General features: G+C 47.7%; 4 protein-coding genes across 4 annotated transcripts; 2 read left to right on the top strand and 2 right to left on the bottom strand.

Annotated features, from left to right (window-relative positions):
* Positions 1-38: 38 nt before the first annotated feature.
* BJX67DRAFT_129421 (putative GABA permease) lies at positions 39-2,169 on the top strand. Its single transcript, XM_071024517.1, has 8 exons — positions 39-224; positions 286-356; positions 425-483; positions 574-628; positions 679-770; positions 836-1,207; positions 1,262-1,582; positions 1,634-2,169. Exons 1-8 carry the CDS (start codon positions 135-137, stop codon positions 2,101-2,103), a joined length of 1,530 nt encoding a protein of 509 aa, XP_070885469.1. The 5' UTR covers positions 39-134; the 3' UTR covers positions 2,104-2,169.
* Positions 2,170-2,636: 467 nt separating this feature from the next.
* On the bottom strand, positions 2,637-3,539 carry BJX67DRAFT_388523 (class II aldolase/adducin N-terminal; the record flags this gene model as incomplete). The annotated part of the gene is made up of 1 exon (XM_071034372.1): positions 2,637-3,539. The coding sequence occupies one exon, from the start codon at positions 3,537-3,539 to the stop codon at positions 2,637-2,639; it is 903 nt and encodes a 300-aa protein (XP_070885468.1).
* Positions 3,540-4,609: 1,070 nt separating this feature from the next.
* Positions 4,610-7,168, top strand: BJX67DRAFT_372467 (uncharacterized protein; the record flags this gene model as incomplete). Its single annotated transcript, XM_071031255.1, has 7 exons — positions 4,610-4,633; positions 4,723-4,910; positions 4,965-5,888; positions 5,942-6,337; positions 6,391-6,608; positions 6,673-6,876; positions 6,960-7,168. 7 exons carry the CDS (start codon positions 4,610-4,612, stop codon positions 7,166-7,168), a joined length of 2,163 nt encoding a protein of 720 aa, XP_070885467.1.
* A 4,233-nt stretch (positions 7,169-11,401) lies between these two features.
* Positions 11,402-13,629, bottom strand: BJX67DRAFT_354930 (uncharacterized protein). Its single transcript, XM_071029256.1, has 4 exons — positions 13,554-13,629; positions 12,925-13,499; positions 11,933-12,857; positions 11,402-11,837 (listed from the first exon to the last, which is right to left on the bottom strand). The coding sequence occupies exons 1-4, from the start codon at positions 13,617-13,619 to the stop codon at positions 11,469-11,471; spliced, it is 1,935 nt and encodes a 644-aa protein (XP_070885466.1). The 5' UTR covers positions 13,620-13,629; the 3' UTR covers positions 11,402-11,468.
* Between the last annotated feature and the right edge of the window lie 324 nt (positions 13,630-13,953).

Raw genomic sequence — 13,953 nt, 5'->3', positions numbered from 1 at the left:
ACAAAACGCACACTGCCACCCCCTGTCCATAGGAGTCAGTCATATGGTGTTGACTACCTTTATATCAGGGGAGGCATTCAACTTTACAGTGCAGCCATCAATCCCCCCGGCTCCCCCTTCAGTCGGCAGAACAAATGGACGCCGAAAAGATTCCTATTCCCTGTCCTTCTTTCATCGACGCTCATGTCGAGAAGGGAGAAAGCCATGAGATTGGCCAAGCGAAGGTAGATGAATTAGCATCGCCATCGATGAATCCAAGGCACTGATCGAATTGGTCTCACACAGCCACCATTCTCCGCGTTGACGATTATGGCAATGGCCACCATCCTTATGGCGACCTGGGAGGCCTTATCGACGTAATGAACGCCCTCTTTCCGTTCTTTCTTCTGGCTTCTGTGCCTGACATTGGCTAAGTGGGCAACAGGACAATGGTATCTGGGTTGATGAGTGGTGGGCCAAGCTCACTGGTATATGGATTTTTATGTAAGTTCGGAACAGCTGCAATTGCGCCCATCACCCCTCTCGTTCTTTTTCGCATTACCTGCTTCCCAATTTTACTAATCGAACTCATAGTTGCTCTTTGTGGAGCCACGGCAACAGCAGCCTCCCTGGGTGAATTAACATCTATGTAAGTGACTTCGCTTAAACAGGAGATTCCTTGGCTCATCGTAGTGGCAGGTGGCCTACTTCTGGTGGTCAATACCACTTCATCGCAAAACTTGCCCCAAACAATTGCCGATACTTTCTAAGCTGGGTCACTGGATGGATTTGTAAGACTCAGAAACTCCCTCCCCAGCTACTCCTATCTTCCTTGGTTTTCTGACTTTCCCTGTAGCCACCTTTGGCTGGGTCGCGTTCACAGCAAGTGCGCCTTTCCTTTCTGCGACAATGATTCAAGGGATTATTACCCTTGACGATCTGTCTTACAATCCCCAGCGATGGCACGGTACCTTCATATACTGGGGGTTACTCGTGGCCTCAATGGGAATCAATGTCTGGGGCCCGCGCGTGATAACTCTGGTTGAGGCTTTCTCCCTATTGATCCATGTGCTGGCCTTCATTGTACTTTTCATCGTTATGTGGGTAGTCGCCCCGGAACGGCACACTGCTTCATTTGTCTTCATTACTTTCCAAAACAACTCGGGTTGGTCGAATGATGGTGTTGCATGGTGCATTGGGATGCTCTCCAGTTGTTATGTCTTGACTGGTAAGTAAGTACTGGATTTCTACCATAGTTTATGCTCACTCACTGACCAATTAGGATATGATGGAGCAATCCACCTCTGCGAAGGGATGAAAACTCCAGAAACTGCAGTGCCATGGTGTATGTTAGGATCTCTCGCCATCAACGGGGCTTTAGGATTCACCTTCCTGATGGGGATCCTGTTTTGTATGGGTGACTTGACCACTGCACTGAATACGCCCACTGGATATCCTATCATCAAGATTTTCAACTATATCACAAGCAGCAAGGCTGCTGGAACCGCCATGACCTGCGTGCTCGTCACCGTTGCCGGGCTTTCCACTATTCCATTAATGGCATCGTCAGCTCGTATGCTAGCCTGTCTGGCCCGCGATAAAGGTCTGTTCCTCCCTCTCGCGTCTACTAAGACTCGCGCTAACCCGGTTTTAGCATTTCCTTTCTCGTCAAAGTTGTCCAACGTTGACTCCAAGACTGGCATTCCGAGGGCGGCGGTCGTGACATTGACCGGCTTTCTCGCGCTCCTAGGGTTCGTAAACATTGGCTCTACCACGGCGTTTAATGCTATCATCTCCCTCGCTGTTTTCGCCCTCCAAATGTCCTATCTTATCCCGATTGCATTCATGGTATGGCGCCGTCTATTCTATCGGGAGATGTTGACTTATGGACCTTGGAGACTTGGGCGAATGGGCCTCTCAACAAACCTCGCTTCGCTCATATATCTGATTTCCACATGCATCTGGCTGCCTTTCCCCCCCTACCTGCCTGTCACGGCAGTGAACATGAACTATGCCTGCTTGGTATTTGGCGTTGTTTTGATCTCCAGTCTGATTTACTGGCTTTGGAAGGGACGGCGCTATTATGAAGGGCCTATTATGCAAGCTTCAATCAGCGCTGAATAACTACCGTTAGCAACACGCACTTAAAAGACAAAGCCGAGAAAATATACCCAACCGTTCTTTCTATAATTGCAATTATTGAGATGGCAGGTTATCTGGAAAGTACAGTGGTATATATGGCTAAATTTGATAGTCTCCCCAACTTTTAAGCATATCCTGTTGCTTGCCCCCCTCTTCGATTCTCAAAGACCCATCCAAGTAGGTTTCCGGTAACCGCTATGCTTGTGCGGAATATCCTTTCAATACCTGTAACTGGAGTGTATTCTATCCCCAGATTATATACGGCTTTCCAAGTAGTACTGTGAGCAGTGAATATCACTCTTCAGTGTACGTATTTCTGGGCCAATATGTTACGCGCAGGCACTAGAAGATATCAAACCAACAAGACGTAGCATTCAATGACGCAACGAAGCATAAGAGAGAGATAGAAGAAGAAGGATAGGAGGAGAGGTAGCTAGAGATCGATCTATAGTTAAAAATCCGGCGGCAACTTCAGGCATCAGGCTACAATCGTAGGTTGTGAATCGTAGCACAGCCTACTCAAAGACTTCCGGGCCAGCCTCACGCTCAGCTATCTCAAACGACGGAAGACCAGAAAACCATACTGCGTGCGGGTTTCCTAGGCTCTTGTAGGTGAATTCGGCATCCTCCTCATCAAGAAGAATAGGTTTGCCTCCCCGGCCCGCACAGGCAGCATCTGCGAGTAGCTGCGTGCGACAGAGATTCTCCAATGTGACAAAGTTGAATATAGCGCCTTCCACAGTGGAGCCCACAGTCAGTAAGCCATGGTTCTGCAAAATAACAGCCTTCTTTGAGCCAAGAGCGCGGGCAATATTGTGGCCTTCTTCTCTCGCGAGCACGACGCCTTTAAATGACTTGTATACCGCGTGGTCCTTGTAAAAAACGCACGAGTCTTGGGTGGATATATCGATCTCCCGACCGAGCGTGCTGAATGTGCGGCCGTAGGTGGAGTGGCAGTGAGCGGCGCAAATCACGTCCGGGCGAGCAGCGTGGATGGCAGCGTGGATCATGTAGGCCGCGATATTTAACAGTCGGTTTTTACCACCGTCGATCACGTTGCCGTCGTGGTCCACCAGAAGGAGGTCCGACTTCTTGATGTATCTGAAGGGGGTTCCAAAAGGATTGACCCAGAAATGATCTGGTTTGACCGGGTCGCGCAAGGTAATATGGCCGGCAACACCTTCGTCATAGCCATTCCGACCGAAGATGCGGAAGGCAAGGGCAAGGCGTCCTTTCAGGTATTCACGCTCCTCGTGCTTATCCGTGAACAGAGGAGGCTTTGTAAACACCAGCGGCTGGATCTCCGCCCCGTGTTGCTGTATCATGTTCCCTTCCCGACTTCGAGATGGTGCGTCTTCCGCGGCTTGCGCAATTTCGGTTTCAGCCGGAGGAGTCACACTGGATGGAACGGGAGCCATGGATAAAGAATTGGAAGTGTGTGATAGGTGATTTGAGAAGAAAAGTCACAACTAAAACAAAAGTGTTTCCTGCAAGAAGTGGAGGAGCAATTTGTTTAAGAAATAATCCTCATGACTGTACCAGCCCAACCATATATCGATCGAGCTTGGGCCGATTACGTTATGTTATGAGTTTCACACCACCAACTTCGTGCCGTTTGCCGGTGAATAACGTCAGGGAGGATCAGACGTGCAATCCGATTGATAGAAAGAAATGTTCAAATTTCCTGTGTTAAGGTTCAATAAGCTCAGTGACATGTTTCCCGAGCGGTTTGGGAGTCGGGAAATACCCGAGATATTTAGAACGTCTCCGCTGCCCGAGAGTCTCCCGTAGCCTGTGATTCGCTTTGCCTAACTTGCTTCCCTCCGTATGCATGTCTCCCACAAACGTCGATATGGCCGCGCGAAGAGGTAACGGTGCCAAAGTATCTGGAACAGCCACGTCCTATCTCCGCTCTCCATCGAGTTTAGAGTATGAGAAAGAGTAATAGACTTGGGAGACTGCCAAGTTCAGGTATTTAATATTACGAGTACTAATACTAGCGGAGCTGTATATTATTATAAATTTGTTCTTGATCGCGTGGCTATCTAGAGCTGGAGTTATATGGTTGTTACTTCTAGAGCTAGAGATAATAAGGCCTAGCTATCTATATACACAAGATAGGAGACAAGACAAGGACTACCTTTGAAGGTAAGTCTTAGGTGCCGTAAATCGGAAGGAAATGCGCACGACTGAGCGCTGGCAGACCCACAGTGGAATTGCTCCGCACTGCGGGAAATCCGGGGTAAAGGAATTCTTGTGGCTTGGAGCGGAATTATTTGCCAGATTAGGGGCTTTGAAGCGTTCAAGCCTATTGATACTATTGGTGCACTAGTATGACCCACTGAGCAGTCTTTCGACTTGTGGCGCTCGGGTAATTCCCGAGTCCCGAGTGTCAACCGCTGCTCCGCTCTTACAAAGAGAAGGGACTTTCCCGCGCGAGATATGATACTGCACCGCGAAGATTCCGTCCATCCTAGGATGGTTGAACATGGTTCAAACACCTAGTAACAGTGTATGTGGATCGTCTGAGCCCCTCTCAGGATATTCTGGTCTTTTAAGGTCAACGGGCATACTTAACTCTCTTTCTGATTGGCTATACAGGCGCATCCTCAAGAATCACCTGCAAAGCGAAGGCGCGTTGCGTTAGCGTGTCAAACTTGCCGGGAGCGCAAGATACGATGTGACGGTGCAAGACCGAGATGTGGTACCTGCCAGAAGCGGGGAATTACACATCAGCTATGCAAGTATCTAGTGATTGCGGGCACGGCCAAATACCAGTCAGAAAGAGCGTGAGTGCCCGATATTGTTATCAGACTCAGAATCAATCCCTAAGGCTACTCTAGATACATCGATTCACTACATGCCCATATCAAAGATTTAGGAGGTATCCCGGAGCAATTCGATTCGCCCCGTCAGGCAGAGGACACATCTCCCGGCCGGGATTTGGGAGTACAGCACATCTCCCCTGCGAGTAACACGCTGCCGATGTCTCTCGGCGCTATGGGAACAGCCCCCCAAAGTACACCGGATGAGGTCCGCCACGACGAGTACTATGGGCGGTCGTCAATTGTGTCCTTGATTCATCAGTGCGCTCAGAGTTCGCCCGGGCGGCAATCCCCTCCGTCAGGGCGGCAACCCGCTGTACCGAGCAGTCTACGATCCGCGTCTTCTCAGTTCTGCGCCGGTGCTTCACCCTCAACGACGATGGCCACCATGCTCTCGGACGAGTTTTCGCTCCCACTCAGGCGCCAAGCGGACTGGCTATTGGACATCTATTTCGCCAACAACCACATATTCTACCCATGGGTACATAAGGAGAGCTTCATGGCTACTTATGAAAGTATGTGGGGGAACCAGGCTAATGCTGCAGAGAAATCTCTGCCCGATGTGGGTCTCGGTGGTCTCAACTGTCCGGTTCCTGTGTTCCATTGCGCGCTAAACGCAATGTTTGCCATTGCTTGCCAGTTCTCCAATATGGAGCCTCATGATAAACAAAATACCTCCGTACTGTATTACGAACGGATAAAGAGCTTGATGAACATTGATATCCTCGAAAGTGGAAGCCTGGCCCATGTCCAAGCGCTTCTGCTAGTGGCGATATATCTGCAATGTACGCCCCATTCCAGAAGGTGTTGGAATGTGATTGGAATGGCACATCGAATGGCCGTCGGGCTTGGGCTACAGAACCATCGCCAGTTCAACGGTCTGAGTGTTCTAGAGAAAGAGCTGCGATGGCGAGCATGGTGTGCCTGTGTGCAAATGGACATGTATGGCTCCGTTCAGTGTCTTCTCTGCATTTCTATTGACTGATTTTTCATAGACTCATCAGCATGACAATGGGACGTCCACCCATGACACAGAACTGTTTGCGAGTCCCATTACCCTCACCAGACGATGATAAGCACCTTTCTGCTAGCAGACAAGGGACTGGACAGCCCGAGGGGACCACATCTACCAATCAGTTCCTGCACCAAAATATGAAACTCATTGGAATTCTGTGGAAGATCCTCCTGACAGTTTATCACGGCGAACAGGAGATTCCAGAAGAAGTGGAATCCTCACCGGTGCCCGAAAATGATTTCAAAGCCATCATGGCCATTGACAAGGCACTGGAAGGGTTTGAGGCTTCTCTTCCGTCTGTCTTCTCCTGGACACCACGAGCTCCCCCCAACTCAGACCGCACTTTTCGTCGTCAATCTAACGTGCTCCATGCCAGGTAATTTGAGAATCAAGCGTGGGTACAGATAAAAATATTGACTTTGTCTCTAGATACCTCCACTTGAAGTTGCTATTATATCGCCCCACGTTCAGTACGTATTGCGCAGCCGCTATCTCAAAATCCGATCAAGCGCAGTCGGGCTCCTGGTCAAATCTGTATCAACAGAATGTGGCTGTAAGATGCGTGACAGCTGCGTGTGATCTCATCCATTCACTTTCAAAAGCTACGACCGAAGACGCAACAGGTGCCTGGTGGTATGGAGTATTTTGTTCGTGATTCCAAGCTCTTTTCACTTCCGGATGAATAGAGAATAATTTTAACCGATTGTTTAGATTTAATAAGTGCTGGCATCGTTCTTGTGCTTGCCGAATCCAGTGGTGCAGACCTCAGCGGTATAACATTAGACCAACAAGAGAGCTCCTGGAAGGAATGTCTCCAGACATTGGGCCGCATGGTTGATGTGCATCCGTCCGCCAGAGACTATTATGTTGCTTTGCATGATCTCCGACAAAGTTACACCACGAGACAAGCGGAGGGTAAGATTTTCATGTTTGGTTTTCCATTCCCTATCGCCTCATCTTACCCATCCTTGTTGATCAACCTCTAATTGATAATACAGGGCCCGATCAATCACAAGCTAGCCAAGCGCCTTCAGACACCCCGGAAACCAACGAAGTAAATCAGAGTGTCTGGTACACTGAGGATGCAGAGTATAATGCATTGGGTCCGTTCTTCAAAAATTGGGATGCAGGGTTCGGAGATATCATGCTTCCTGCCCACGTCCTGCAGGACCTAGACGAAGGATTGTTGTTACCTAGTCTTTTCTAGAAGAGAATTCGCCAGGTGATTACTTTTGCTTTCAAAGATGGTAAAACTACCAAGTTTTTATTGATTGACTTTTGGGTGTTCAGACTCTGCACCAGTAGGCTCCACTAGGGAGAAGGATAAGTCGCGAGAGGTTTAGCATAGTGACCTCCGTAAGCCCCCAATATCTTATTATATCACGATTGGCCGTCCTAATTCTGTCAGATTGCCTGAGAGCTTGGATTTGCACCAGGAAGCCATCATGAGCTAAAGACAGAGGGTGACGATTGGGAGCGATTCATCGCAAAGGAGGAGTTTAATTGGTATGATGAGCCCCAGGCTCTTCTGTCCTACTTCAATTTTTATAGCCTAGGACCCTGTTATATACCTTCCTGCTCAACATAGCTTTTGTAATCTTGAACAACACGCCCCCAAAAATGTAAGTATTAGAACTCAAGTTCGACCCAGTTTGCTCGGAGAGCTGCTTTCAGGCATCCATAGCGAGGGATTGTTTCGTGTACCTTTCCCAGCAAGAGAGCCTGAGGCCCGCTACAAAGCGTTTGATTACCTTGCTAGTTTCCCAAATCTACCACGGAAACCTCAACACTACTAAGCGTGAATACATCACCAGGCTGGGAAAATTTAATTTCTTCATGCTAGTTAGTGGTACGTATCCCAATTCGCAGGAAATAGTTGGTATCTAATTGGATTAGCTTTCCACATCCTACTTTTCCATGCCCGAAACATAATCGCCCTGCAAGCTGCTATCCTGTCCATTCGACAAGGTCTGAATAACTATCGACAAATCTAGGTCACACACGAAACGCTGTATGACAAATCAAAATCCCAATTCCAGTTGGCAGTTGCCATGGGAATGCTGGAAACGTACAGGTTTCATGGAGCACACGCCCGAGTTCTGGATGCTTGTACACGCTATGGCTGTCACTATCCAGGATGTACAGGGAATAAGTGAGTACAGTTCAAGTACAAGCCTTGGAAAACTTCTCATAAGGTTCAACAAAGACGATATGAGCCACTTGCGAGAGTTCATGCTGTGGGTTTCAAGGGTGGGATTGTTGCGGGCTTGAATTCAAGAACTTGCCATTAATGTCAAGGCAACGATGATGGTTGCGCATTATACCATATGGTCCTCGATGAAAATATTATAAGGCCCGTATGGCTGAATGTTGATGAATACGTTAGTATTCACGGTAGTAGAATGCTTCGTTAAAACAGTATCCAGGATTGCACGAGGATGTGGCCAGGAGAGAATCGCAGACCGGGAAGAGCAGCATCACCTCCGCGCGCGTGCCAGGGTATCCAAGACCCCCTCGATCCTATATTCAACAGGCTCGACTACTCACCCTCCCCGACGTAAAGAGAGATTTCGCACAGCAGCTCCACATATATTGGAGCCAGCCATCCCTCGCCAGAATGCATAAAGCGCAGAGGATCCATCAAACCGATCTCTCTACGTGCGTTGGACCAGATGCTAGTTAACTAGAGCGACAGTAAGACGCGCAAGCGGATTTCGACTGTTAAAAATCTGTAGTCCCGCCAGAAAAGTAGTATTTGTGAGGATCATCTCCAGGCCGAGGTTGTTGCTGACACACTTATTCATGCATTTGGAATATACGAGAGAGAGATTGTATCTATGGACAAGAGTCATACGCTGCAGGAGCTATTGGGGTGGGTTTAATGGTAAGCATTATCGTACTCTGTCTGCCCCTCCCCGTCTGACTGAGACCCAATGTACTGACCAACGGCTATCAGCTCGCCTGGCAGGGAGATCCAAAACCAGAAGTACATGAGGCTAACAGGGTATAATAGCAAAGCTGATACATGCCTTACCCCGTAGCATGCCAGATTCGCAGATACATGGCACCAAGATAACGCGCGGCCACATAGGACTGTGATACTGGAGTACTCCATGCCCGCATGCAAGGAGCTCCTGCGTTCAGAGGTTCTCGCCATTATTAGTCTTATGCGCGAGCGTCTGGCAGGTTATACCCTCCTGGAACACAAGGTTATCCTAGTAAGGCTTTTCCCAAGAATGCATTTACCTGCCGCCTGACAAGCTTCTCCAGGTTCTGTTAGGTCCAGGTTATTTCGTGCATGAACAGGTTCCAAGCCCGAATCCTCCAAGCGCACTTCTGGGAAGACAAGTTGATTATTTACAAGAGCTGGTTGTACGATTTTAGAACTCCCAAGGAAAGAGGTGTTAATGTTCCCCTGTTTTTTCTGTATCTTGGTAGCCAGCCTGTGGGAGATACTACCATCAGATTATCTCAGACAATAATTCTGTTCTGGCTCCTGCCGCTTTGCTGGGAGTATATCATCTGTTTTACGGGTCCTCTGGCAAACTTAGTGGTGGCTCACCGGAGTGAGCGTGTTTTATATTAGGGTGATTATGGCCCTGGTAGCGTCTGCTTTCTTTCTACTCTGCTTCCTTTCTACATTTGCTTTATATACCCCATTGGACAGCCTGTGAATGAATTCCTCAAGTTATCCGAGTTTATTCCCTACAAATCACCCGGAAAACCCCTCGGAGGATATCACGCATGAGATATGAGGGAGCAGGTCGTTGTTGCTCTTATTGCCGACGACTACGTCCTGGAAGGATGGGGAAGGGGGTCCAGCTGAAGGTGGTTTGGATGACGGCAGCGCCAGAGCAGCGTTATGCGTCCGATTCTGTTGTTTTCAGTTTGCTATACTCGAACAGTTGTAAAAGATCTCGTGGTGTGATTCATACTGTACAACAAAGCAGAGGAGAGGAGAGCCACTGCTACTGTAACCAAGGTAGCTAGAGAGGAGTGATTAATCTAAAGCCTGCGCCTCGCACATCTTGTGGCATGTCTCCTCTCGCAGGAAGAGTTCTTGATGAGTATCTATTTCCGCTATTCACCTACCATAAAAGACACAAATGATGTCTGTGTCCTTGATTTTACTTAGCTAATACGCAACAGCAACTGTAATATAGTTACCTGTCGTTGCAGCCTCTTCCAGAGCCCCTTGGACAATCTTCTTGCTCTTTATGTTAAGGGCACTAGTTGCCTTGTCAAGGAGAAAAATCTTTGGATTCTGGATAAGGGCCCGTGTAATGGCAATATACTATCTCTGGCCACCTGAAAGCTGTATACCTCCTAAACTGGCGGGAGTATAGATGTCCTCTAGGAGGGAAGATACAAAGTCCCAAGCATTAGCAGCTCTAAGGGCCGATTCGATTGCATCGTCGGACATGGGGTTTGATTTGAGTTCTTTCTCTGGGAAGAAGAAGGGTTGCGTGTCGCGATCAAAAATGCCAAGGGCAATATTTTCACGGATTGTCTCTTAAAAGAGGGTTGGTTCTTGCTAGACAAGAGCAATAATATTTTGGTAGAGGATTGGATTAAGGTCCGAGAAGGCTAAGGAGTCAATGGCAAGTATGCCCGTGGTCGGGTTGTAGAAGTGCTCCAGTATCACGATTATTGTGGATTTTCCACAACCAGAGGTACCAGCAAGAGCGATAAATTGGCCTCTGTTGGCCTGTATCAAAATTAGCTATTTTTTTTTGTTATAACTGACTAGTATTTTATATAGTTAAGATATATATTTACAATTAAACCTGTTAAAACCTGCAATAATACTATTAGAATTATTTATTAAATTACTTTACAGGTACTTTTTAAGTACTTTGTAAGTATCTTATATTCTTTAAAGGGTAGAACGGCGGGCTTGGATTCGGTAAGTTGGTTGGTATATCATCTCACTGCCAGGAGAAGTGTGGGATCTGAGAACCGATCGCGAGAACGCGATATCATCATATGCGTCTGCCTCGCTAACGAAGGGTGTATATATCGACAACCTCGAGCGTGGTCAATTGCCCGAGGAGGATGCGCTATGCTATGCGAGTTTGGCGTTTCGACTTGGTGAACAACCAAGGAAGGAATCCAGTACGACAACTAAAACCAGGACGTCAACGACGACTGAAACACCAATAGACGAAGCGGTGCCTCTCGGCTTAAACGCCTTCAAAGCATCGAGGCTAGGCGTTGCCCTAACAAGCAGCTGTCTCCTTTTCTTTTAGTGTTCTCTAGGTCCGCTGGATGTATCCCCAGATAAAATCTCTATTTACTCGACCCTAAACCTTGGCAGGCTTCTTGATATACTTCTTTGCTAGTAGTGGATGACTGGATTATCTGACAAGGTATTGTAACTTGACCCCAATTTGGGACTACAAAACTTGCAGTGATACTTATCACAAACTTGGTATTGCTTATTTATATGCAGACTATCACCTAATAATAAAAAAAGCCGCGACATAAACCATACACAATGCTATCTATCACTCATACTCAAACCTCCATGGATAAGAATGCAAAGAATTCAACTCATTTTGCGGACAAGCCGCCAGCTCATCCGCAAACCTCACATCCAATGGTGGGTTGGTCAACTCAATCATCGTCAAGTACCGATCACGACAATGTCGATTCCCATAACTAAAGTCTCCAAACGCCAATCCTTTAAGTGAAGGGATGCCATTGGGCCCGAAGACCCAGTTACCGAAATCTACGAGGTCCTGGGAAGCTCTGGGATGCACATCATCGCTTGGATCAATGCCCCAGCTGTCGTACTGGTCCGTGTAGCCACCAGCTTGCCGGATGTGGAGGAGTTTGAGGGTATTCTTATTCGTGAAGGGCAACAATAGACATTTCTGGCAGTAAGGAAAATTGGTAGTCAATTAGTATTGACTGAGAACTACATCATAACCAGAAGAGTGAGGAACCACGATACTGAGTGTTAACTTACCAACTCAAAAGGAGGGAAAGTAAGTCCCAGAAACTCTATATCCAGCTGAGAGAGGGGGTTGGTCGCCGGGTCATCTTCCATCATTTCCAGTTCCTGCGTCGTGAACGGTAGCTGAGGTGGATCGAGTGGAGGTAAACCGTCGAGGTCGTCCTCTTCGGCCCAAAAGTCCGCCGGGACGCGTTGATTATGCACAAATATTTTCAGTGTGTCTTTATGGTTCAGAACTGCTCTCCAGATCTCTAGCGTACCGTATTCTTCATTTGTAGAGAGGAAGAGGTTACGAAGCCCAGTGAAGCCATGAAGAAATGAACAGATTGCGTCAACTTCTTCTCCTGGGGATTCGAGGACTGGGGCTGGTTCCATCGTTAGGGATTTAAGATGGATTCTCTGCCCAGATCCTATTACTTGCTGTAGGAAATCCCCCCATCCGGAGCAGAATCGTAGATGTAATGATTGAAGCCTGCTCCAGTTGAACGCGTTCGCCATTTCCATCTCTGCCATGTCGAATGGAATTCCACAGAGGTATAACCGCTCCAGGAAATGAAAGACGCATTTTTTCTGGTTCACACAGAGGCCCATGATATCCCAAGCAAAATAATTTGGCCGGTCGCGTTCCTCTTCGGATTTGAAATACTCTGGCCTGTATCCTCCGCACTTTCTCTCATTTTCGAAGATATCGAGCTCTAGAAGTGTAAGTTGGTGAGCGAACTTTTCTAAGCCCAAAGCCAAGGCATCAAAGTCGCTTCTCCAGGTGAGCGGTATCCAGGTGAGACGCTTGAGTTTGGCGAAATCGGCAAGCCAGTAGTCATGTCCATGACAGCGGGAGTCGTTGATGATCCGTATTGTCTCGAGGTTTTTTTGTCGCCGAGGAAGGATTCCGTCATCACTCAAAACTGGCCCAGGACAGCATATGCCGAGGTCCCAACTAAACATCTTATTAGTATCTTGCCGTACTATACAGATACAGGACCTAAGAAAAGTGTAAGCGGTACTTGAACTCGGTTAAAGAACCTTCTCGGCAGCGTATCAACATCGCCATAACCCGGTTCTTGATTTGGGTGAACCTGACTGGATTCTCGATGTCGTACTCCCAGGGGATATACATGTCGACGTCGCGCTTCTCTGTGTCCGTCATCTCGTATGGCTCAAGGAGATCGTCATCCGGGTATCTTGTCTCCACACTGTCGCTGTCATCGTCTACAAACTCGTCTTCTTCGCACGTCTTTCTTGACTTTCCTCGACTCTCCTCTTCCCCCTCTGTATCTTCACCCTTATTGTCCCAGGCATCATCATCATCACTCTCCTCTTCCACCCCTCTAACTTGAGGATGATGCGGACATCGTCTTGTATAATTAGCCCGAAAGTACGTTTTAAACTCAATTCTCCTAACAAGATGAAGAAGATTGCGCTGGCTGCCAAAACTCAATTTCAGAACGCGCTGGATGGGAATATGCACCAGGTCCTTATCATTTATATGGATTGAAAGATCTCTAAAGAGTAATGGTGTCGCAAAAGCCTCGAGTTGCTTTGAAGCGAGTCTTACTCCCGCTAGGTCGGGCTTTTCGAGCTGTGACTGGGTTAGCAAGGGAAACAAGGGGATTAGGTTGGTTTGAGTACTCACGGATAGGAAGATCTCGGTTATGAGTTCGGGGGGAAGGTCTTGTAGCATCTTGTCTTGCCTGGCCATCTCGTTAACGAGGCAATGGGAGGAGTTCTGCAGGTTACAGGTCAGGTGGCACCGTTCTAAAGGTGGGACGCCGCGCTAGCGCATCACCTGACCAATATTACGGCTTCCGACGCTAATTGTTATAGGTATTAATTACCCGGCGGCTAGGCTTTACACATTGTTGACACTTGTAATTAAAGGCATTAACTGCTTTTCAACTACTATCTAACTGATTAATCTTTATATTTCACTATTTCTCTGATGTATCTTTGCTCGACGTTCCATAAGCTCTAGTTCTTTCTCCTCATTCTGAAGTTGTTTTGCCTGGTTTTGAAGCTGCTTCTCACGTATTTCT

Source organism: Aspergillus lucknowensis (assembly GCF_044049455.1).
Source record: "Aspergillus lucknowensis strain CBS 449.75 chromosome Unknown BJX67scaffold_24, whole genome shotgun sequence".
Taxonomy (NCBI): domain Eukaryota; kingdom Fungi; phylum Ascomycota; class Eurotiomycetes; order Eurotiales; family Aspergillaceae; genus Aspergillus; species Aspergillus lucknowensis.
This window is presented reverse-complemented; position numbering and strand designations above follow the sequence as displayed.